At 39.9% G+C, this 24,214-nt stretch overlaps 1 protein-coding gene across 5 annotated transcripts in view; it reads right to left on the bottom strand.

Moving 5' to 3' along the window:
• Nucleotides 1-903: 903 nt before the first annotated feature.
• CLTCL1 (clathrin heavy chain like 1) overlaps nucleotides 904-24,214 on the bottom strand; it is a 36,745-nt gene continuing 13,434 nt past the window's right edge. The window contains exons 5-33 of one of the 5 annotated variants that reach the window (XM_084297467.1): nucleotides 23,400-23,513; nucleotides 21,841-22,014; nucleotides 21,260-21,457; nucleotides 20,663-20,863; nucleotides 20,387-20,539; nucleotides 19,589-19,711; nucleotides 18,721-18,858; nucleotides 18,320-18,484; nucleotides 17,688-17,868; nucleotides 17,147-17,310; nucleotides 16,275-16,400; nucleotides 15,814-15,956; nucleotides 14,966-15,200; nucleotides 12,970-13,092; nucleotides 12,414-12,559; nucleotides 11,837-12,020; nucleotides 11,071-11,263; nucleotides 10,427-10,584; nucleotides 10,170-10,334; nucleotides 9,636-9,743; nucleotides 9,096-9,263; nucleotides 8,865-9,014; nucleotides 7,949-8,080; nucleotides 7,464-7,574; nucleotides 6,704-6,874; nucleotides 5,683-5,904; nucleotides 4,954-4,974; nucleotides 2,726-2,801; nucleotides 904-1,691 (exon numbers count right to left, since the gene is read on the bottom strand). In XM_084297467.1, the coding sequence (XP_084153593.1) occupies nucleotides 1,576-1,691; nucleotides 2,726-2,801; nucleotides 4,954-4,974; nucleotides 5,683-5,904; nucleotides 6,704-6,874; nucleotides 7,464-7,574; nucleotides 7,949-8,080; nucleotides 8,865-9,014; nucleotides 9,096-9,263; nucleotides 9,636-9,743; nucleotides 10,170-10,334; nucleotides 10,427-10,584; nucleotides 11,071-11,263; nucleotides 11,837-12,020; nucleotides 12,414-12,559; nucleotides 12,970-13,092; nucleotides 14,966-15,200; nucleotides 15,814-15,956; nucleotides 16,275-16,400; nucleotides 17,147-17,310; nucleotides 17,688-17,868; nucleotides 18,320-18,484; nucleotides 18,721-18,858; nucleotides 19,589-19,711; nucleotides 20,387-20,539; nucleotides 20,663-20,863; nucleotides 21,260-21,457; nucleotides 21,841-22,014; nucleotides 23,400-23,513 (4,359 nt within the window). In that variant the 3' untranslated portion in view covers nucleotides 904-1,575. Of the gene's footprint in view, nucleotides 1,692-2,226; nucleotides 2,359-2,725; nucleotides 2,802-4,953; nucleotides 4,975-5,682; nucleotides 5,905-6,703; nucleotides 6,875-7,463; nucleotides 7,575-7,948; nucleotides 8,081-8,864; nucleotides 9,015-9,095; nucleotides 9,264-9,635; nucleotides 9,744-10,169; nucleotides 10,335-10,426; nucleotides 10,585-11,070; nucleotides 11,264-11,836; nucleotides 12,021-12,413; nucleotides 12,560-12,969; nucleotides 13,093-14,965; nucleotides 15,201-15,813; nucleotides 15,957-16,274; nucleotides 16,401-17,146; nucleotides 17,311-17,687; nucleotides 17,869-18,319; nucleotides 18,485-18,720; nucleotides 18,859-19,588; nucleotides 19,712-20,386; nucleotides 20,540-20,662; nucleotides 20,864-21,259; nucleotides 21,458-21,840; nucleotides 22,015-23,399; nucleotides 23,514-24,214 lie in introns of those variants that run through there. The other 4 variants (XM_084297469.1, XM_084297468.1, XM_084297470.1 and 1 more) reach the window with 4 other exon arrangements.

Here is a 24,214-nt window from a genome sequence, read left to right as displayed (position 1 = left end):
TGCTGCTGTATTAACATATTTCAGTGGAGCTGACTTAGAAGACTACCTGCAGCATCTCCCCCAGCACAGGACTGAGCTTACACTCTTCCAGTCCTGTGAATGAAGTCACGTAAGCATGTGACCGCCTCCTGCAGCATGACCCCTGCACATGACAACATGTACTGTCTTCATTGAAGAGACCACAACCCCCTTTTACATTACTTGCTAAGCCCTCTACGGTATGTGCTTTGGCACAATTATCCCTTGTCCTGTCTGGCATCCTTAGCTGTCACAGATTAAGAAAGCTGATGCTTTAAGTGGTAGTGCATTACTACTAACCAGTCCCCACCCCCAAGATAGGAAGACTAGAACCACACAGTGGATACTGCAGTTTTACATTTATAGTTGGACTTTTATAATATTCAAGATTAGCACAAGATTCATAACCATAAATTATACATTGTTATCTAAGTACATAAAACGTTAATGATACATGTATTTGAAGAGTGGCACAAAGTAATAATACATCCCTGTTGGCATTCTCAAAGAAAGAGGTGGGTGGTAGACACACCATTGATACTACTGCAGCATAGCAGAACTGAGTCACTGCATCTTGTTAATTCAGATGGTGCTGACTGCCCACCAGACAGGGTCAGAACATGGTGTGGCAAGAAGCCAATGCCAGAATCAATTAAAGGTGCAAATAAAAAAGTCAGGATTATGGCCCTCCCTACCGCCTCATTATTTTAGCAGTATGCCCCCCTCCCCAGCCCTGACGCTGTGCTCTTGCATCTTTAGTACTTTGGCAGGCCATGCACACTCCCATGTTCACTTGCCACACATAGCTGAGGTTTCCTTTAGTACCATTTAACGTCAACAAGTAACATGCTCTCCTCTTGATAAACAAAAAGGATCTGGGAAATGTTTGCTCTCTGGCATGAGAAGATTTATTTTCTTTAAGTCTCAGATCTACTCCAGAAAATATAGAACAGACTCCAACAGCATTGAACCCCAACAGCATTATTGTCCAGAAAAGGAAGCTTTCCCAATATTCCTCTAAACATTCAGAGCACAAATATCAGAAAGCCCAATTTCTTTTGCACATAAGACTGCAAACAAAATGGGGTAGTCAGATGTACATAAGCTTTCAACAATTCATTATTAAGGAGATGCTTCACTGAATTGTTAACAACCCTGCTACTTCAGTAGCTTCAGCTAAAGCTTTAACAACTTGGTGCCAGGCAATTTCCCAGCTGCCTTCAATGGGCTTTGCAAAAGAAAAAAATATGCTCTTCTCCCTGGCCTCAAGCAGTTATTGCTATATGAGTTAGTGAAATAGTGCCTTAACTTCAAACAAGAGTCTCACAATGTCATTAACAAAAGCTGCCTTTCAGAGGTTGAAATGTAACCGGACAATAATCAATAAATAACAGTAACAGGCATCCCGTTGAAGTCTCCTCACTGAGCAGGGCAGCAAGTGTGTTCAGCCAACAGAAAGTCATCTGTGCCTTTAGGACCATTGTACACTTCTTGGAGAAGTTAAAAAGGGACGGGAAGGAAGAGAACAGAGACAGCGAAGGTCTGTCAGAGAGCTAGTTACATATTGAAACCATAAACAGGTGGCTGGGTGAATCCCGGTGCTGAGTATCCGTATGGGAAGTTTGCCTGGGGAGGTACTGCACTGGGGCCTGCTGTTAACATCAACTGCTGGCCTGGAAAAGCATGAGAAAAAAAAGAAAAAAAAAAAGAGTTAGTTTCAGTACCCAAGGTCCCCAGATGCTAGCTGTACTATGGGACTGAATTGTTAGGCTTTTAGCTAAAAATCAGCCACTGTGCAAGCACACACTAGCAAGTTACATTATTACTCAACATGCACCACACAGAGTGGGCACTTAGGCCATCTGCTCTCGCTACCAGAAAACTAAGAAAGCAAGGCAAGACTCAGATGGGAAGAGGAATATCAGCTGTTCTTGATGGCAAGATAAACGTGGCTTGTTTTGAAAAGACCACACTAAAAGCCAAACTGAATCTGTTTAAACACCATGCATGGTCAGAACTCAAAAGTAAAACAATTCAAGCAATTAGTTAGGTCAGTTAGGTCTCAGTCTGGAAAGTGCTGCAAAAGGCCTGAATGTACCTTGATAGAAGATTTGTTTTCATCACTAGGAGCACACATGCCTCATGCATATATTAAATTTAAGTTAACATTTACATTAGACAGTGAACCAGTCACATCCTTCCCTTACCAGCCACTTCTAGGTGCTTGTTAGCAGAATGCCTCTTCATAGGGGCTTCTAAAATAGCAGCACACTTGGACAGCCATGTTTTTTTGGCTGCATTTGTCTTAAAATGGATGAACTAGAAAGCCAGTCTGCCTTTCTACTTGGAAGAGCAGAAAGCAGACACATTCCTCTTAGAAAGGAACAACAGGAGGAATTAGCATGCTCTTTAAGTTATTTCTGGGGTTGTGCACACCTTGGTATCCCCTCTCCTGTTACCATACTAAAAGGCTATTCCTAAGCTAGGGTTCTGAGCCATGTAAGAGGAGTAATACATTCGCTGAAGAGTAGAAGTACTGTAAGAGTGAGATGTCACTTCAACACCTTGTGCAGTCCATCTAGCAGAGACGACCATTTTACTAGCTACTGGAAACCAGCTTACTTTGGAGACAGTCATTCAAGTAACCTCCATAAAGAGAGACCGCAGTGGCAATAGGTAATCAATTAAAACCAAGTCTTTCACCTACCAAATACTATTGGAGTGGGTTCAGTTACTTGTTCCTCTTCTTTTCTTAGGCTTTCAGAAGCATCAAGTTTATCCACCTACATTGAAGTGAACAGGAGATGTATGAAGGCCTTGCCCAGTAATTGCACTATACATGAGGCTTTCAATGCCTGGTACCTTAGCTATCAAGGGTTCCTTACTGTAGTACATTTTGGAGACTATGGCTGGGAACATGTAGACTGAAACTCTGTAATCCTGCCTTCCCAATTGCTTTAGTTTTATTGCAATAGCTGTCAAATGTAGCTGAGAAAGACCACTATTACCTTCAAGCACAGCATTTTTGGGAGCCCTGCTCTTGTTACTGTTATCTCTATGATAAAGAAAACAAGTCAGCTCACTGTACTTCCAAGGATCATCTCAAACGAGCCTAACCTAGTTGTCTACCTTGTTGTCTATTAACCTGCAAGCCCTCTCCCCTTCATTAAGGGCACCTAGATATTTGCAAATATTCCAGACCATGAAGTTTAATCTTATCTACAACTACAGCCTAACTCTGGTTAGAGTACTGGTTTAAATGTATTAATATCCACATAGACTCCTTTTAGAGGAAATTCTAGAACCATAACAGGAAGTGGTCTAGTTGTATCAGCTTTATATAGAGCCCAGTGTTGTGCGAAATAAAGCTTTGTTCATGCTAAATCACTTGTCAGAGTGCTATAGTAGTGCAGGAGCTCTGAACACAGCTTTAAATTGGGGGTGGGAGGGTGAGAGGTGAGGGCAGAGAAGGCAACGGTACCTTCCTTCTTTCATGTTTTAAGAGTTACGTCTTCCGTAAGTGAACCATTGAGACTGAAGGCTGCAAAGGCATAAAATCACACAGCTTCATATCCAGATACAGATAGTACTAACATCTGGGAAAACCTTCTTTTAGCCCAATGCTGTATTTCAGCTGCTCCTCAGCCTCCTTTCCCACTAAAACGATCATATCCAATTTGATGAGTGCTGCAAAAGGGGTCTCTATTATATTTTAGAGAGGTTTTCTGGATCTGTCGCCTAACAGTTTCCTGATTTTTTTTTTTTTTAAAGTTTGCTGCTCAAATTAATAACTTGAGTGGCAGTATGTCTTAACTCATTCCCTCAGAGCTGTCAACCTAACAGCTTTTCAGGAAAACACTCAGTATTGGTGTTACAAATGCTGTCCCTATTACTGTGGGTCAAAGCAATTGAGCGCTACCGCTTTCAAACTAGTTGTATTGCTGTATTTATGGCCTGGGATTCCCACTCTCTTCTGAGTTAGACTTTACTCTTTACTGGCCCTAAAGCATTAAGGAATTTGGAACAGAAGTGCAGTTACTCCCTCTGTTGGAGAAACAGCAAGCATGCTGGGAGCAGATTCCCTAAAGAAGGGACTAAAACAGCAATTCCAGCAAAGGCTGAACTTTCTGATTTGATGCCTAGAAGTGAAGTTGTTCGAAAGGTTTCCAAATCAATGTTACCATACTTTTTGTACCCAGCCCCGTCTGGGACATAGGCTATTCTATGCTTTCACACCTTTAGTTTAATGCATAAGAGAAAAATAAGTTCTGGAGGACTTACAGACTCAGCTGATAAACCAGTCTATTCTTTTGTACCTTTGAAGTTAGTTACATGACAGAATTTCAGACATATTACAACATTTATAAAACCCATTCTCTAATTTTATGTTTGTAGTTAATTCAGACTAAATTAGTTCCACTGTAAACCATTTTCATCATGCAGATTTTCCTTTTGGCAAGTTATCTGGTATTTAGTAAGAGATCACTTGTAAATCCAACCAGCAATTTAAAAACCGTGATCTTGAAGGTAAACTTCACATGGAAGAGTAACAAGTGATCTTGTGTGGCAAGTTTCACCTCAGTAGAGTTTGAGGAGGAAGAGTTTAAGATCAGTGCAAGTACTTTCATTATACTAATGGGCAAGACTTAAAGGTATCTGTAAAAGATACCTGCCACGTGTTTTCTGTAATATAGTAATTAGGAGCCTAAACAGTCAAGTCCTCAATTACTTGCTTCCATTTCTCATGAAAAAGAGCAGAGTCTGGTTGGATTTTCAAGTTGCTTGTGAATAGTTATCCTTTTAGCATTAGAAAATGAACAGAAAATGAGTTAGAACTGCTTTTCTGGCAGAAGCTACAGCTAGATTCCTGTAAAAGAATCCTAGGGTATTGAGGGACACAAATGAACACAAAAGAGTTTGAAATCAGAGTGTCACCTTATAGAACAGCCCATCAACCTGCAAGAAAATTCAGAGGGGAATACTTAACATGACTGATGAGAGACAACCTGAAGCAGTCACTTCTAGATTACTGATTTCAATAGAATTCTCCACTGTGATGTCTTACACAACACTAGAGCCTTTTAAGGAAGGATCTTTAATATCCTGGGGGCTGCTTGAGACAAGCATTGCAGGACCACACATGATCAGAATCTCTCCCTTCTCAGTTCAAGACTAGCTACTGGTATCAGCATTGTACAGCCAGACTATGCATCTGAAGTTCTGTCTTCCATAAACACCTTATTTTCAGTAATTTAGTAATACAGCTGATGTAGGAACAGTGTGTACTGTTACCGAGAGTAGTTTTTGAATAACTAACAAGAAAACATACAGAGTACTTTCACAGTTATACCAAGTAAAAAATGATGCAGGTTCTCTTCAGCAAGTCCTCAACTTCATCAACTATGCAGCTGCTCTAAGAAGCATACAGTTGCTCACCCCCATTGTTACAAGCAAAAGTTAACTACACCTCTTTCAGGTCCTATGCTTTCTATTTAGAAGTTTAGCTATCTAGCCTGAAGTGACTAAACCCAGAGAAATTCCCAGAGGACTTGGTGTGAGGAATAATAATACTCTAAATACATGCAAAGAGCTTTACCTGGTTTGCATAACACTAATTGCCCAGCAGACTAAAACACTCAACTTCTTAGCCTATGCAATACTCACTTTGGTAAGGTACTCTCTCATCACTTGGATGAAATAAGGCATTGCAAAGTCCATGATGTTATGCCTCCATGCCAACTCAAGGACTACATCTGGGTGCAGCAAGTCATAACACGTGAAAAGGCAGGCTGCAAAACACTCCTGCTTGCCTTCTTCCAGGAACCACTGAAGCAGCTTCTCAGCTAGTTCTGCATCTTTGGACTCTGCAGCATACTGCATAGCATCCTAGAGAAAAGGACAACAGTTAAGCTTGACCCTTGTCTGTGAGTTTGTTGTTTTACACCTTATGTATATGAAACTGCTAGCTAGACGAGCCATGTATTTTGCATACCATGAAGTTAGTCTTTCACATCGCCACATATGTTGTGTAGGAGCTAAGTTACAGTATACACACTCAGTTAAGTCCTCTTACTCCCAGGCAGCCCTGGTGCTCATTTTAAGGAAAGCCTGTTGTACATTCAGTTAAGTACTTGAAGTGGCCCAATGAGATTTTGCTTAGTTTTGTAGCAGCAAAGATAAACTTTCTGGTATCCCACCTACTTCACAATTAGACATTAAGGATAACCTACAGCAGAAGGAACTACTGCATCAACTTCTTGGTATCTGGTGAGACTGAAGACTATTTGTCAGCTTTCCTACAGAGCACTCAAGAACTGGCTCATGTGAAATCACTACAGGCTTAAGTGCTGTACCACTCTACTCATGTTTCATCTCTACCCTATATGGACAAAGTCTTTAGGACTACACGGAATGTTCTGCACTGATAGAAAAAATTGTACAGATGCCTTTGATGGATATAGAGAAATCTCTGAGTACAGGACAGCATTATCAAATTAGATTTAAGGTCTACATTTGAAATTGCAAGCTGTTCTGCTCTAAGATTCTTTCCTTAAACTTCAAGGGAAGGGCTAAGACTCACTGGAATCCCAGATTTGAAACTAACAGAATGCATTCAGTTTCCAGGAGCCTATGCTTCAGCGATCAGACTCTTTGACAGTCAGGGAGAAAAGCTGTGTTAACTCACCTTATACAGATGGTCTTTCTTGCATAGCTCCACGCTCTGTTTCCAGCGGTTGTTGCCCTTATACAAGTATGCTGCAATACGCCTAAATTCAATTAGTTCATGCTTTTCCAGACGCTGAGCCAGTGTTATGTTATCAAAGTTGTCATAGGCATCAATGGAAGCTCTCAAACCCTGTTTGAAATAAAATTGTTACCCATGCTTCCAGATGACAGTAGGTGAGAGCTACAGGAGAAAAGCATCCAAGGATGCTTCACAAGTGCTTAGGTTATACCAGACAGATGTTGATGCTATGGCTGGCTACAGCTTCTTTGCCCTGCATATTTTGGGCAAGTTTGAAACAGTTTTTCACAACAACTTTCTCCTCCCAAAAACTATTTTTAATAAAGCAAGATTTTAACTCAGTTGTACAAACTTCACTTTGCAGACTAAATGGAATAGAACATCTTATCTTACAAATTGCAGTCAACGGGGCCAGAAGCAAATTTGTTTACAGAAGTGTTGTCTACTGAAGTACACACCCAATGCGGACCTTTGAGAAGTCTTGTTCTGAGAGAAGTAACTGTGGTATCTGCTTTGTTTGCAGGTTATCAGATTGTGACCAAAGCACCCCATGGTCCAAAGGGTCTGATTCTATTCCCTACTACTGTTACACTGCAGAAGTTTCCTTCTGCTCAAGGGAATTACACCTCATCAGCTGGGAAAGAACTAAACCATGACTATTTTTTTGATCAGGCCTACTGGTCTCTTTTGTGGGGCTCACCTGGTAGTCTTCCTCCTCTGTTAAAAGGTTATTTAGAGCTTCATTAACTCCTTTGTTGTTGTGGTTCTGGACTGAACGCAAGTAAGGCTTTACTAGAAGTAGCTGATTAACCTGGAATTAAGACATTTTCAATACAAAATTAATTATACTAGTTCTGACACTTGATACTCCTGAAACGAGTTCCCATTTCTTATAGCAAGAGTTTATGCTTTCTGTCACAGGACTGTGTATGCTTACTATCAGAACTACAGACAAGTCACATTGCATTGTTGCTGCAAGTAAAATGAAACAGCCTCCTAGGCCAGTTATGCTAACTCTTCTAGTGCTTTCCATATTAACCAGGATTGGACTGCTTCTTAGTCCTTCATACTGAAGGGAAAGCCACCTGACAGATGCCAACCCTTTTTTTCTCCTCTTCAGACAGAGAGTAGAGTGTCTTAACTTGCACGGGGGTTTTCTGTTCACCCACTATATTCCAAACTCACCTTTGAGAAAAAATTGACTGTCCTCGTATGATCCAGTCGTGGAGATAATACAAGGAGAAGATCATTGATCAGCAGAGGTTTGTAGTCCAAGTAGAATTGCAAGGCTTTGTAATACAGCTCCACATTGGCCACCTGCATGGTTACACATTAGTTAGTATTTCAAATGCAAGTAAATCTAAGGTGCTTAGTTTGGATCACTTAACTCAGCAGAGAGTTTATCTGACTCTTAAATAAAAGCTTAAATTTTCTTCTACCAGACAGTAGCATTACACTTACATGCAGAATTCTTGTTGAATCTCATGACTGCTTCTAGTGTCATCTGCTTCCAGATGGTGAAGTTACAACCTAGCAGGAGCAGTTCAAACCAATTCTAACCCATCCACAGTTAAGAGATCCCAGCACTGGCAGCCCACTAAACTTAATGTGATCATGTGTTTAACTCCTAAAGGCTGTAAACTTAACCACTCTTAAGTTGTTGCTTTGACTAAACTATTCATTAATCCCCCTATTCTCCACTGCATTCATAGGACTGCCCAGCCAAATTCTCCCACTGAAATAGCTGGAAACATCTGCAAAGATTTTTCAAGAAATGTTACAACCTCAGACTGAGGCAACAGTCAGGTCAAAGATATTGAGGAGGTTGTGCCCTTGCTTGTGACCTATGATCCTGAACAGTCCCTGAAAACATTCTGTGCTATAGGCTGCCACTCAGCAGAACATGCTACACAACAGAAAACAAAGGGTACAAGCTGAGATTAATTCTTGTGCTAAACTGTTTGGATGATTTGTTTTAAATACAGCATGAAAACTGGATAGTAGTAGCTCAAGCAAACTTAAGTGGGGATTCTGTTGTGCATTTTCGCCTCAGCTCTGAAAGAATCTTTCAGCACCTTTGTTCAGTCAACTATCAACTTGCCTTGGCAATTATGTCTTTAAACTGCCCTTCTTTCCAGGCATCGGTGGGATGATTCATCATTGTAATTATTGCATTGTCATACTCCTCATATTTGTCATAAAGGAATACAAGTTCTGCCCAGAGATGAGCCTGTTCTGCAGCTCTGAGCACCTGATAAAACAAGAAGACAGTCAGTTTGATTCATTAACAGCTTCCCTACTTCACTTGCAGTGTAGTTACTTTGCTGCATACCTTTGGAATATTAACTCGAGACCAAAAGAGCTCCAGATGTTCCCTCATTTTCTGAGGCTTGAATTTAGAGTATAAGATGGCAAGTTCAGTAAACATTCCCATGTGAGCACGCTCTAGACCCAAAGCAGCTTCCAAAAGAGCAATCAGTTCTTCAAAGTAGCCACGATCCTGGATATTAGAAAAATAAGGATTAATTGAAAATTCATAACCAACTAGCACTTAAAACTTGCTAAAAATAAAAAGCTTATTTATTTAAATTCAACAAACTTTTCTCTCCAAATTAGAGTGCTTAGTTTTATAAGACACTATTCGAATAAGGCAACAGAATTGTAAAAGAAGGGACAGTGAAAGTTATCACCCATCCATTTACTATAAAAAGTTTGCATGCAACTATTAGGAAATAGAGGAAGAATAAATTCAATTCACTTCTGCAGTCATGAAAAATTAGTCCCACAGGGTGTCAGGTTTTAGCTGGGACCACTTTATTAGCAGATACAAGTATGCTGTATAAATTTTCTAGGACATAAACAGTGATCTAACCTGATAGTAACTAATCAGCTCTTCAAGTTCATCAGCATGAATGACTATGTGTAAGCCACATATCTGTGCCAAGCGGAATTCTTTTCCATCCACACATGCAAAGCATACCTGTAATGAGAGGCAGCAAACAGTCAGTTCACAGGAGAATACTGCAATGCTTATATAGACCCCATATATTAAAAGAGAAAGTTAATTTGCAAAGCTTTAACAAATTAATGGCTTACTAGAGTTCCAAATAGCTATTACTGTAATACTTGCTCTAGAATTAAAATCTCTGCCATTCATTTTACACTGTTCTGAAAATAACCTTTATTATCTTGGGAAAGACGACAGTTTATGAAGATACATATGTGCTCTGTAGCCAGAAACAGCAAGTCACTATCAGAGATCATCACAGATGATTATGAATCAACTGTTCTTTATTTCCCACATTACTGACAAAGAAAGGAGTCCAATTATGCTCAAAAGCAACATGCTCAGAAGCAACAACAGAGCGCTTTCTGCAGATTATTAAAAACCACAAGTTTTAGTTACCTCCTTCCAAGTCCTTGTGCTGTTGGCTTTGCGGCCACTGTCCACTGCTGCCTGATACTCTCCAAGGTGTACCAAGGTAGATGCCAGGCGAGCAAAGTTAGACACGTTGTTATAGAGTAGTTTTGCTGCTTCATACATCCCTTCTTCGTAACAGCGATCACCAACCTGGATTAGGAGTCCAAGGTAAAGAAGGGTAACAGCAAGAATCAAGTCTGCCAAGTGGCAAGTCAGACATAGGAACTGTGATCAAGACATACCTGCTGTATATGGGCATTATTAGGGCCACTAATAAACTCCTCCAGTTCTGAGAGACGATTAGTTTTTGCCAAGGCAAAAATAAGTTCCGTCTCTACATAAGACTCTCTAGCCTTCTTCCTGGCCATCTGTAAGAACTTGACTAGGTCCTCCCAGTTATCTTGAAGAGAAAAGAGATATTTCAGATCCTCTATTTAGTTATTCTGTCTTGCTCTCCTTGCTCACATCAGGTAAACAGTTGTCACCAGTATGCTCAATAACAGTAAGTCATCTGCATCTGAGTTAACGTATACTCTGCTAAACACTGAGTCACCTTCATATAAGGTTGAACTTCTTACAACTATCCTAGAATTCAATTGGCAAGCAGTTCTGCCACATACAGCTAAAATCAGCACACTATACTCAGTTGTATTTAGACCATAACGGTACGAATTATCTTCGAGGGAAGGTCTATTGCTGTTGTAGCAAAACAGACAAGTTTGTTGACAGGACTCTCACTAAACTGACTCATCCACTCCATAGACCAGCTGGTCCAATTTATTCTGAAACAGAATTTGCAAATCTCAAGAATCTTTGCTGCTCAAGGTAAATGAAATAACCCAACTCTTAGCCAAGCAATCTTAAGTTTGAAGATAATTTGGCTTACCGTTTCTATTAGCTGCTTGAACAACTTCCATGTAGGCAGATGGATCATCTGCCTTTATGTAGGAGTCAATGGCTTCCTTCACCAAGTCCTTCTGCAGCTGTGCTCTGGCTAGCTGGCTCCATACTGCTGGTTCATTACATCTCTCTGCAAATTCATAAGCACGGTCTAAATTGCCAATGTGTTCAATCAGTACCTGTTTGAAATTGAAATTGCAAGATAAAAAATAAAATAAAAATCAAAGCCTTGTAACATCATCCTTTCCACAAAACTCTTCCTTCAAACACATAGGTTGTTCTAAGTAAGCGATACAAAGCTAACTGCTTTTAGAAAAGCCCTTTCTGTCCAGTGATGTAGAGCAGCAAGAATAAAACTCCTGTTGCTATCATTTATCCTCTACCCTGAAGAAGTCAGTATTCTGGCCTGAAGACAACGCCTAGAAGCATTTGATTCTCCTGCCCCTTTCAGGTGTAACTCTCCAAGGCAGTCATTCAGAGTCAAACGCAGCATGCACACAAGCGTGTAGCACAACACTCAAAAATCTTTTTATTACTTTGAACAGATCTGCATCTGAACTCATCAGTTTGAATCTGTTTTGTTATTCTTTGCACGTATTCCCACTTCTTGCTACAAACTGATATAATTTAGGAACCATACTGTTAATTGATTTAAGTTATAATCGTTCCAGGAGAATCAATGTAACATTACACTTTTTTCCATTTTCTCTATTACTAGCATTCTATATGTTCATGTAGGAACCACACCTCACCTGGATTGCTGAAGTATTAACATCAAATTTTCTGAATATAGCAAAGGCTTCTTCATATAGTTCATTACTGATGGCAATGTTTGCAATATCTGGGGCATCATAGTTATCCAGTCGATTAATGTACTCCATCACGCGGGTGCGGTCAGCCTTGATGGCAGTCAGGATCAGCAGATTCTGGAGATTCCTTTGGTTAACAAAAGGCATAGGTTATAAGCAGGTGTTGTGCACTGCTTAAGTGACACATATTGTACATGCAACAACAGCTGCATACACCTGCTTGCTGTTGATATCAACGACCTCTAATTCCCAGACTGAGGAATATTGATATTTGCCTTCCAAATGAAATTGCTTACCAGTGTTGGTGTTTTCTTTCAATGCATCACTGCAAATTGAATAGCATGAACTAGCTCTGTATTCAAATCACAAAGAACCTTAAGATCTCCTTGTTGGCCTGCCTATTCACATATAGCAGCGCTTAGGTCTTGGAACCAAGAAGCCCACAAAGAAGTCGGGTCACTTCACAACCTGAAGCGATGCACTGATTAGGCTAGATTTGTGAACAAAGCTCTCTTCTTACCTGTGTTCGCTGAATACAGAATTATCCAAGACAATTTTTTCCAATAACTCAATTAATTCATTAGGCAGGTCTGCAGTCATGAAAGCTTTCACAGTGACAGAAACCTCCTCTGGATCCTGCGTCTCTGATAAAGCTGTTTGGACAACCTGGATTTGAACGTGGGAGAATATTAAGCATTTTTCCCAAATGAGATATTTACCGCTACAAATTAAGGCTTCAGAACTTTGAAAGTATTGTCATACCCAGCAAGAAAGATCTACTGCTGTACTAGACGTACATATTAAAAGTCACACGTCGGGACTGCACAGGGAGCAAACTCACTAGAGACTCATTCTGTCCTGCGGGTCGCTCCATAGGACAGAACAATATCATCTTACTGATCATTAAAGTTTTCTGACCATGAAGCTCTGAGCTAATACTTGCCACTCAAACTCTTACAAACTTTTGTACAACTGAGATGAGGCCTCAGAGAACCTTGTGGGGAAGACAGCTACTTCAGTGTTTCACAATGGTTCTGACTTTTCCTTATAGTGACAGTTTACCCTTTGTGCTTTACCTGGTCAATAAGCTGCCGCCTGAATGGGTTGTTTTCTTCTAAAACATTTGCCCAGAGTTCAGGGTCCTTCCTGCGTACTAGATAGCGAGCCTCACTCTTAAACAGTGAGTTCTCATTGCAGACCTGAAGGAGAAGTTGAAAAAATCGGAATTAACATCAAGAGTTAGTACCACAAGACAGGTTTAACTAGCTGAGTCAGACAGTCTAAAAAACTGACTAGAACTAATTGCTGACCAATGCTAATGCCACAGACAAAGTTCTTACCCAACCTCTGATCTGGAAGGCTCATGGAGAAGGTCTCCAGCAGAATTCCTATAGCTTCTCTTGGTTTTGCCCGACAAAAGTACTGTGACAGTGGCTTCACAGTAACTATTTGCTTCTGTTTGAAGTGAAGACCTGCAGAAGCCTGAAGAACTTAAATTTTAAATCTAAGAAAGGGAGCCACTTGCTTGAGCGGTGTTAAGCAGTGAATTGAGGAATGGTGTTGGTGTTTAAAGCCAGAAATAGGTTACCTATTTGGTATCATTAACTTTATGCTAGAAATGTTCAGAGTAGCAGGTGGCTTGGTTTCCCCTGTTAAAACGTTAAGGGTACAGAATAAATATTGGATTTCCTATAGAAGAGCAACAAGTTGTTATGAGTTATGACCCTATTAGTGCCACTAATTTAAATGTCCAACTGGAAAAGTAGAAACCTGAAGGCCTATTCAGTCTTCTACCAATAGGTCATGTTCTGTTAGTATCAGAATTAGCTCTTGAAATCTCAAGTACTTCACTGTAAGCAAATTAGTAGTAGCACAATTTTCCTTTACATTATACATCTATTAGTTGCCTAGTTTCAGGAGTTGAGCCCTTTCCCAGGAAGGAGCAATGCCTCCAGAATAGTTCTCACAGGAGGAAAAGCTTTCATTCATGCCCTGAAGCACCCATTCAGAACATCAGCTCAAGAAAGAAACTGGTACTGACAGGTTTTTATGATTAATTGGAAAGTTAAAGCCTATCCTAACAAAGTCTCCTATGGAAACAATTCAGAGCCACTTTCATATTCTGAAGCAAGAAACAAGCTGAATATAGCCAGCTACAAAGGAGGTATTGCTTCAAAAATAGTTGCTTCAGGCTGAAAAGTCATCCACGTTTAGTGGCAATTCTAGATTACACCTTCCTTCTAACAACTACAGTGGGGGTCTTGTCAGGAAACAGCATTTACTTCCTTTTACACAGCGCAAAACAAGCTAGTTCTTACCCCTACACTGCTGAAATTCTTTGCATATACTATATAAGGCAGAAGTGCAGGTAGGAGAACGTTTTCTTTAACAGCAGTCACAAACACTGCAATCTGACATTAAGCTTTAGTGTTCAGTATCAGACACTAGAACATATTTGAAAAACACTGTGAACTTCACTTGCCCTTGAAATTCTAAGGGAGGTTCAAGGAATCAATAAGCTTAAGATAGGAAAAGAATGCTATCTGAACAAGTCCTTGCAGTTTGATTGTCAACATTTATTTTCCTCATTTCTAGTTGTGCATCAGAACAGTTCTTCAAGGGTCAACCACAGCAAGGGAAAATCACATCCCCCTTTCTAGTTTGAACCCAAAGTTTCAGCGAGGATTTTTTTCCTCCTACTGAGTTAAACTAGGTGACAACCTCTCCTTTCTGTTGATCAAATGCTCAATGCTCAAAGAAACTCAAGTTAACTGAGGTTTAACATTGGTATATTTGTCAGATGGGCCAAGTAAACTTGATCTAATTTTGAGCAGTCTGTGGATGAAAGATATGAATGGTACCTTAAATCTGCAGAGCTGCATTACTTTAGTTTTGACATAAAGCATGAGAACTCCTTGTTATCATAAAAATTTCTGTCTCCACGTAGAAGAATCCTGTCTACCTCAACTCCTGAGTGAGACTGTAAGACAGGATTCTGCAAATGTTAGTCAAATAGCAAGCTAAGTTTCTGCTTCAGGCAGCAAGTATGTTTATAAATGTAATTTTGCCAACCTTTATGAGTTCCAGATCACATTGCCCCCTCTCATATGCAACGCAGGCCAGATGAGGGTCCCTCTTTTCACAATATTTGCCAACTACACGGCTGTCATAGTAAGGATTCTCACGAAGGAACCGCTCTGGATTATTATTACTATCAATGTAGATTTTGGCCAAGGCATTATGAGTCGCAGGTTCTTCACAGCCTTCATGAATCCTTGATTCAAGCCATGGCAACAGCAACTTAAGCCTTTGAAGAAGAAAACATTTTAGGTTTATAAGTTTGACCAAGGTATGCATGACAGATACTAATTAATACCTGGCCTTCCCTTCAAGCAAGTTCTTCTGGTCAAACTCAAAAGCAGATGGAAAACAGCCACCTATTTTTAAATAAGGTCTTAAATGAATGGAGGCCAGGTCTGCAGTTTAACATCAGGGAAGCTGGCAGGTGGCATTAGTTTTGTAATTTTTCTTTATAATTTCTGTTTTAAGTAGCTCTTCACACTTAAACCCATTTGTACATTTTACAGGTGCCTACAAACTAATTACACAAGCTGCCATGTGCCTACAATGAGACTGTTAAGACAATTTTATCCAGATTTACTCCAAAGGCACATCCCATGGGAAGATGTTCAGGAACCTAGAGTTCATATGCCATATTATCCATCATGTAGTGCTGCCAGGCATCTTATATTGCCCATGTAATTCAGAGACTCGCTAGCAAATCTGAACTGCTTTTCTATAAAGAAACATAAAACAATATTAATGTTGTGTCATTCAATAGAACCGCATCCAATTAAATTTGGGTGTGTACTAGGGTCAGGAAAGCCTGACACTGGTGTTTACAGATCAGTTTTCATTACCGATTTCTTTTTTCCACTTCAGCCACCAACTCATCTGTTGAGAACTGCCCTCTAACCACCATGATCAAGTTCTTAATTACATCTTCAGAACAATCCACATCAAGAAGCCCTCCAACCACTGCTGGTATACGGCTGGGATTCACCTAGAATAAGCCACAATCATTAAAATCAGTTATTAGCATTATTAATAACCCATCCCCAGTCTTCCACATGAAGAAAGTTATAGGTAACAGTTTAAACTATGTTTTAAGAGCATTGATTTTTAAGTTACTAACACATCTGTATATGACTTCCAAGAAAAATTGCACTTGTATGTTAGTGATAGAGGAGGGCTCAGTGAAGAGCCTCTGCATGAGAAGTGTGAGCATAGAAGATGTAGCCAAACCTGCTTTAGTCAACTGAAAGGTTAAGTTCCTTAGAAGGAAGGAAAGAACAAGAGCTTAAAAGTGCATTCTTCTTACCTTCTGTACATAGATCTCTATATACTTCTGCAGGTTATTGCGATATAAGTAGAGCACCAGGTCATGAACAAAGTCAAATCGATCACAGACAATGATCAGAGGAAGTTGGTCTGTCAGCTTTGCCTCCTGTATTTTGTGCAACAAAAAATGTAAGAAAGCTACCACCCTTTGTCAAAGCATTTTCAAAGCAGTAAAGTCTGACCAAGTTGTCCCAACACTAGAAATCACAACGCATTCAAAAATTTAAGACTGACAGCAGACAACTGACTTCAAAAGCAAGTTTGCCACTATGAGTGCCACACGGCCAGTCAGACAATTGAGTTTTAAATTTAGGCTCTTCAACAAGTGCCGTATTAGGCCCACATCCCTAGCTTCAACATGACTATCAATTCACATATCAATTCAGAAGACCATCGCTGGGCCAAGATCTTACTGCAAAATTAAATGGCATTAAAATGCCATCTTACCAGTTACAAAGCATGCAAAGCGTTGTGCACGATGAGTCCTGTTTTAACAAGCTTTGTCTAGCCAATACCCTTGATAAACGTTTGGCTGATACTTCAGCATAGTATTTCCTTCTTCCAACCTGGATTCACCTACCATTAGGTGAAAACACAACTTGTACCAAATTCATGAATATCATACCGGCTAGTTTTATAGGAATGGTGAACTTGTTTTTTTCCAGACAGAGCACAGAAGGACCTATTATATTCCTGCAAAAGGACTAGATTCCTATCTGGTTACACAGTAAACTATTCATGGCCATGCCAGATAATACTTGAGTTGCTATTTCCCTCCATTTAGAAGGCTGTAGTTCTGCTGCTAAGCAAAACATACAGAGGATTGCTTGATTTGTTAGACAGAATATTTACCTTCAGAAAGTTCTTCACCCGTTCTGGGTTATAGCAGTTACTTTCACGGCAGATTCTTTCTACTTCCTTTATCTGACCTGTCTTGCAAGCTGCCTGGATGTACTTGAAGTGAACATCTGGATCCTGGCTGAAGTTTACAATGGAACCCAAGAAATAGAACAGTCCTAGAAAGAGTCACATGTTTTTAATATAGTTAAAAGGTGAGTGAAGCAAGTCTACTTATGGGCTTCATCTTTTAACTTTGTTCAGCACTGCTGAGAGTAGTTTTCCTTCAACTGCAGGAAAAGCAGAAGTTTGTTCCCCCCCACCCCCACCCCAGCTTTCAGGTTTTGTCTCTCTCTGAGACTTACTCAAGAGGGTTAAGAAAGTTTCAAGACAAAGTTACCCCCAAAGCTATTCACTGTGATGAGCTCAGCACTTTGATCAATGCATTCCAAGATTCAGCCATGTGAAGGTACCTTTCCCATAAAAGCTACAATCCTTACTATAAGCTTCAGTTGAGTAGTGCTTCCAAGGAAGCTACTTCCTTTTAATACTATACCTTCATAGCTTTTGAAAGATTCAAAAAGCTCCACAAGAGACTGGGTGCCAAGCTGTTCATGGTACTTAGAAGCAACCTGCACACAAAGCTGTAGATTTTGCCTAATGTTGGCTGACAGCATAGCACGCAAGCACTCCACCGAGTCTTCAACAGAGAGAGAGCCAAAGAAGTTCACAAGCCACTGCAAAGAGAAATTTTACTGAGTAACTTATACAGGATTCATTTGACTTCTCACAACAGGACAACTAGCCAAAGTTTCTACCCCAGGCAAGTCTTTCATGTGTTAAGACCAAAGACTTGAAAAGAAACAGACTCATCATCTTTACAACTGCAACAAAAATGCAGGTTGGAAATAAGATCTGAAATGCCCACCTGAGAAACTGAAGGCAGACAAGCTATCAAAAGTATAGCTAAGGTTTAATCATTAACTATTAGCATTAATATTATTAACAATAATAAATCATTAACTGGATAAATGTTCTTGAATCACAGTTACATGTGCTGCTTAGGTACTTGTAAAACATCTTCTAGCTGCTTCAGGGATTTTAGCAGTTACAGAAGTGCTAAGGAGAGGTCACTTCACCCACTGAAGCTCAGGCTTTCATCTTTTTTCCTGTGCTCAATAAACTTACCTCGGGATTCAAGAGATGAGTATGAACAACAGCACGTTTAATATCATAGAGATCGGTGTAGTGTTCCAAAGCTCGCTGGAGCAAGCCTGCCTTTTCACACAGCTGGGCAATATGAGCACGATCATAGTGTGTAAACATTTGGTTTCCAAGGATGGCATCTGCAACCTGGGAGATTACATTTCATTTCATACTCAGACTGTTAGAGAATCACAGCAGCTCAAACTGAAGTTTGTTGAAAAGACATAGCAGTGACTTGTTAGTAGTCCTTGATGTCGGTAAACTGTATACAGATATCAGTACCAGACATTAGACTGTTTTAAGAACTTTAGATGTAGAAAATCAGTATAAGCCTACTAATGTCTTTTCTTCACTTTCTGGAGGAACTAGGTTAAGAGTCTTACCTGTGGGGCATGAATTAAATTCATTTCCAGCAGCCGAGTCTGAAGGTGGCCTTCTGCAGGGCGGTTATTTTTCAAAGCATCCAACAGGAAGGACGTGCATTGCTGAATAAGACTGTTCTCCATGAACACATCCACAATCTGTTGAGATTGTTAGAAAAGAGGGGTCTGTACATAAACGTGCATGTTTATTTGTGTATACTAACGGCCTGGCTAGAAAGGCAGCTCATCACAGCGCTTAACATGCTACATTTCCTTTGTTTACTACCATAGTGACAGAGACAAGTTTCACGCTTTTTTTTTTCCTCTAGAATGCAAGGAGTGCGTTACTTTAACCTGTTATGCTAGATTTTGCCACCCACTGTTCAGTTTTCACAAGGTAAGCAAATTCCATCCCTTGTCCATTTTTGGGACAGTTTCCTTTTTCTAAGCAGCTTCAGTTATTTAATAATGCAAGTTGTTGCTTTAGTTCTTTGTCAGTTTAACCAGAAACAGGCTCTGTAAGACAGCATTCATTTGAGGTTTGTTTGTTCATCTTCCTGTAACTTCTCTGCTATGGGAAGAGTTCACGTCTGCTCCATTAGAGCCAACAGTAGGAGCTTTCTAAATTGACAGTAACGCTCATTGTTTTGACTAAGACTGTGACAGATTCATTACCAACTTTACTGTAAGAATCCAGAAAGCTTCCACAAGCACTTGAGAGCACACCTGCCTCTAAAGACTTTAAAGTAATCAAACCTGACTAGAATAGTTAAGTCACTTTTCTGACCAAGCCAACTAGAGACCTGAACTGGCCTTACCAGTCCCCAGAATGGTACTATGCTATTACCTCTGTCTAGAAAGAGACCAGTACTCTTGTTGTAGGCATCACCTGGTTAATGTTAGCCAGTGGCTCCTCATCCTGTACCAGCATCTGAGAGAACTGCAGGCCTTGATCAGGGCTGATTCTCATCACGCTTCTCAGCAAGAAGATCCAGTCTGGGGTATAGCCAACCTAGAGATTTCAGAAAGAGTCATGCATGTCTGGGAGGCTTTAAATCACTTTTAAGCCTTCAGAATCTTTAGCATAAGCACTGTGAACTGTTCTGAGGCTTGCCATGCCCATCCCCCACGTTCCAGAAATTCACAGACAAAAGCATTATCCGTATGTTGACACAAAAATTCAGTATTCACCTACTTAGTAAGTAGCTGAACTTACACTAGGGTATATTTTTTATTGGGTAAGAAAACTTCTAGAAACAACTTTTTACAAGCATCTTAACGCATTATCAATCAAGGTCCTAAACTTGCAAGTGGACATCAGGTAAATTGTTTTGTAATTCTATACAAAAAACAAAACAAAACAAAAAAAAAACAAACAAAAAAACCAAAACAAAACAAAAAAAAAACCTGCCTTATAGATTTACAAAGAATCTTATCTTTATTTTCTAGAATAAACTTGAACTAATCCACAGTTTGATAGTTCATATAATTGAGGAAGTTCTGATTTTAACTTTTGTGGATTGCTTTGTTGAACCTTAGACATACACCATGAATTCCACTATTTCTCAATCTTCGCTACTTATCGGTTTTGAGTAAGAGAAATTAAACTTATCTCATGGAAGATAATTTGAGAATGTACACATTAAACATAAAATAGAGTCTAACAGTTTGTGACAAGCAGATTTACCTTTTTAGCATACAGCACTATTTTCTGGAATTGACCAGTTTCAGCAAAGCACTGTATCACTTTGTTTGGCACATTGGCACGAAGATAGACACTGAGCGCAAGGGTAGGGTCAGCTGTCTTCACCAAGTCTCCCAACTCCTCTGAGCACTCCAGCTGAATACAGAAGTGGTATTTTGTCAAGCACAAGAACTCAGAGATGTAGTACCAACAAAAGAATTGTTCACACTCAACTGCTACAAGGCAACAGAATTAAGCTAGTGTAATGATCAAGCCTACCTTGTCTTCCTTCAGCCACTTCTCCAGAAGCTGCTTGCGGCCTTGCTGCAGAACAGGGCGACAGAGCTCTAGAGACTCAAACTTGTTCAGCTGTCCCTGGTCAAGCAATATCCCAAAGTACTGGAGCAGGGGAGAAGCCTGCCCAGGTTGAGCTGGTACACTCTGGAACTTCCTGATTGTATCACTGGTACGTAGAATTCCCTGCAGAGGCACAATATACAGAAGAGAAATGTTTAATTTTTGAAGGCTGAATAGTGTTAGACAAAAACCAGATGTTAAGTTCAGCTATGTACTGAGGCATCTATTCTTAACCCTTCAGGGTGGGGAATCATCAAACCCAAGCCAATAATGTTCTAGCTAGAAGTCAGTGCCCACAGCAAGTCAAGCCCATGGTTGGAAAAGTATGGCAGATGCTCCTTGATCGGATACAGGAGAATGTATTACACAGAACAAGCAAGTGAACGGCAGAAAACTAAGGCTAGTAGTGCAGCACTTTAGCTCTTGAAAGTCAAGTGCTGAAATGCAGGTGACCTAAGCAAGTCAACTAAGCTAAGGCAATCCTGATGGCTTCTAACCTTTGCCTTTGGAGTTACTTACCTTTGGTGCAGATGCAGCTACTTTAGCAGCATCCGCATAGCTTCCTTGAGCAAACAATGTGTTGAACTTTCTGGCAAATAATTCCTCTGCGCCAGCTAGATTACTACGTATAGCCATGCGCAGACCCAGATCAGGATTCTGGAGAACATTTGTAGCGTAGTTCACTATGTTGTCTTCCTCAACACATACGGAAAGCACCTGGAAAGGACAAAAGGCATAATTGAGAACTACTGTTCCTTTCCACAACTACCACAAAATACAGCAACCAAATGGCTATGCAGACTATCAGTGAAGTGGTATGTTATTAAAAAATAACTATATGTATATATATATATATATGCATATATATATGTGTGTGTGTATATATATATATGTGTGTGTGTATATATATATATATAAAATCAAAACCCACAAACAAGTTTCTCCCTCTCAAGCAGCCTGTGCTAGGAGAGGTTAAGACACGACTGAAATCAAGTAGTAACTTGATCCCTTCCATGATGTTTGTTGCATCAAATCACTTGTTAGGTTTGTTACGCATCTGAGCTTTAGAAGACTCAAAAACAGATTGATGGATTTGTTACCTGTCCTTTTTTGTTGACACCAATAATGCCTGAGGTAGGTTCATGAGAAGCTGTGACAAAAATAGTGTCAGCACTAATACGGTTCATGTAGATGCAAACTCCAGACTCCAAGTCATACATGTGAATATAACCATACTTCGTGATCAGGTAGATAACGCCATGCTTAATTCCAATCTGCCAAAAGATGAGTTTTCATTAGTTAAGAGTAAGATTACAACAGTTAAGACAGCTGCCTTTAGCCTAGTTACAAGACAGTATTGCAGTGACGTGCCTTTGCACTGATGCTAGGAACAAATATAGCTTCAGGCTTCTTCATTACAGACTCAAAGCAATGAATAGCTTTGCTTGCCATTTGGAGCCAGAGCTCCACTGAACACTGAGGCTGAAGGGAAATTAAGATTCATCTGCAGCAAAGGACTACTCCTCATCCTAATGAGCCAGGATAAGGAATATAGATTGGACATAACTAGCATTCTAGTCAGATATGTCAGTACAAGTTTCTGTTCAAAAATATTAGCAAGATAATTCCACTCCTTTCCATAAAGGCCTACCCAAAGCACCAGCAGAACCTAAACCAAGCTCAGCTGCTGAGGACTCCAGTTTAGCTGTCAAGTCACAAAAACAAGGAGACTTTTAAACCAAGATGGTATTTAGAAATATTTTCACTTTGGACCAAGTCTTCAAAAGTTTTATTAACGAGATCCATGAGTCCTCCCATGAAGACAGCTTGCTTTGTTTCCTTTAGTTTATTATGGCTTCTCTTGGATTATTTATGGAGCTGGTCTGTTAGACTAGTCAGCAGTTGCACGCTCTGAGATAGTTTGTTTTTCAAGTACAACGTGTAGTCCTGTAGACACCCTAAGTGAAGTTTTGTCTTTCAAAGCAACTAGTCATATTATTTCCCTAAAAAACCTCCCAGTAATGTCCTAAGGTACCTTTTCTGTGCTGCTACTACAGGAGGTAGGCTAATATAGGAAACTCCAATCGATTTGCCTTATGACATCTACTGTAGATGAAATGCCACTTTCATGCCCAGTTACATCAGGGGCTGTACCACTCATATCTAGAACTCTGATCATTAGTAGACAGTTCAATAGCCTGAAAATGCAGAATTATCTGCTATTAACAAGAATTATCAGTATAGACAAGAACCCATGAGTTACAGTACTGCTTATTTGACTGACTGTCCAATACTTGGTGTCTTGTTACTTTTGGACTGCTGTCAATAAGACAGAAGCTAGTCACACTTGTTAGCTGTTCAGCAATAAGGTTGACTGATATTAGAGACATTCTACCAGAAGACACTATTGGTTTTGTGTGTGTGTATTTTGTTTTTAATACAACCTTAAGTTGACATGTCCAGACAAATACTGGAACAGCCTATGTATTTGTGTGTGAGTTTCTGTTTTAATGTGCAGTTTGCTCCCCATAAATCCATTAACAGTCCTTCCAAAGTTAGGAGGAATAACAGTGAAGCCACAATAGAAAACATTATTTATGACAGACACCAGCTACGTGCCAGGCTATAAAGTTGGTTTTTGTTTTGGTCAAACAATTACCTGCATTGCCACAGGAAAGTCTGTCTGTGCCTCAGGTGGGAAAAACACATCAACAGCTTTCTTAACAAATGGCTGATTCCCAGTAGCTGGCTGACCCACTTCAATTATGTGAAGCTAGGAAGTAAAAGAGTACATGTCACAAGACTGCCTGCAAGACCAACCACATTAAAGAAGTTCCTCTATTCAGATAAGCTACTGAAGTCGTCTGCCACAGCTGGCTGCTAAATATCTGCCCAATCCCGAAGCAATATAATCTGGGCAGCTGTGTTCCAGACACTTATCCGAAGGACAAGTTCCCTAGAACTTCATAATACAAAACAAAACAAAAAAAAAATCAGAAAAAAACTAAAGGACATGTTTTCTATGAAAGCAGACTGTGTATTTCTATTTCAAGAAGTTTTGAGTGAGACTTCTTGTCAATTTAACAACAATTTGTGCATTAAAAGACTAGAAAGCATAAGAATTTGTAATGCTCTTTACAGACCACTCAGAAATTGTAATACATTCAGCTGCTGCTCAGACCCACTACCAGCTAGATGCAAACAACCTACGTACAGCACTAAGGCTTATCAAATCTCTTCTGTACTGGATTCTAGACATAAGTGGCTGCTTGATGACTTCCCTTCATACACAAAGCATAACTTGGGCATAAATTGATGCTCTAATACCTTGGGCTCAGTTCTTACTGCATCTATGCTTGTTCTTATGCTTAAGTTTCATGAAAGCAACTCACACTTTCAGGAGTTTCTATCCCATTAAAATAAAACATTTTCATACTGACCAAATATGCTGTACACAAGGTCCACAAGCTGTTC

The sequence above is a fragment of the Netta rufina genome (genome assembly GCF_964035555.1).
Source record: "Netta rufina genome assembly, chromosome: 17".
NCBI classification, from domain to species: Eukaryota; Metazoa; Chordata; class Aves; order Anseriformes; family Anatidae; genus Netta; species Netta rufina.
The sequence above is the reverse complement of the archived record's forward strand: the minus strand, read 5'-3'. Positions and strand labels throughout refer to the sequence as shown.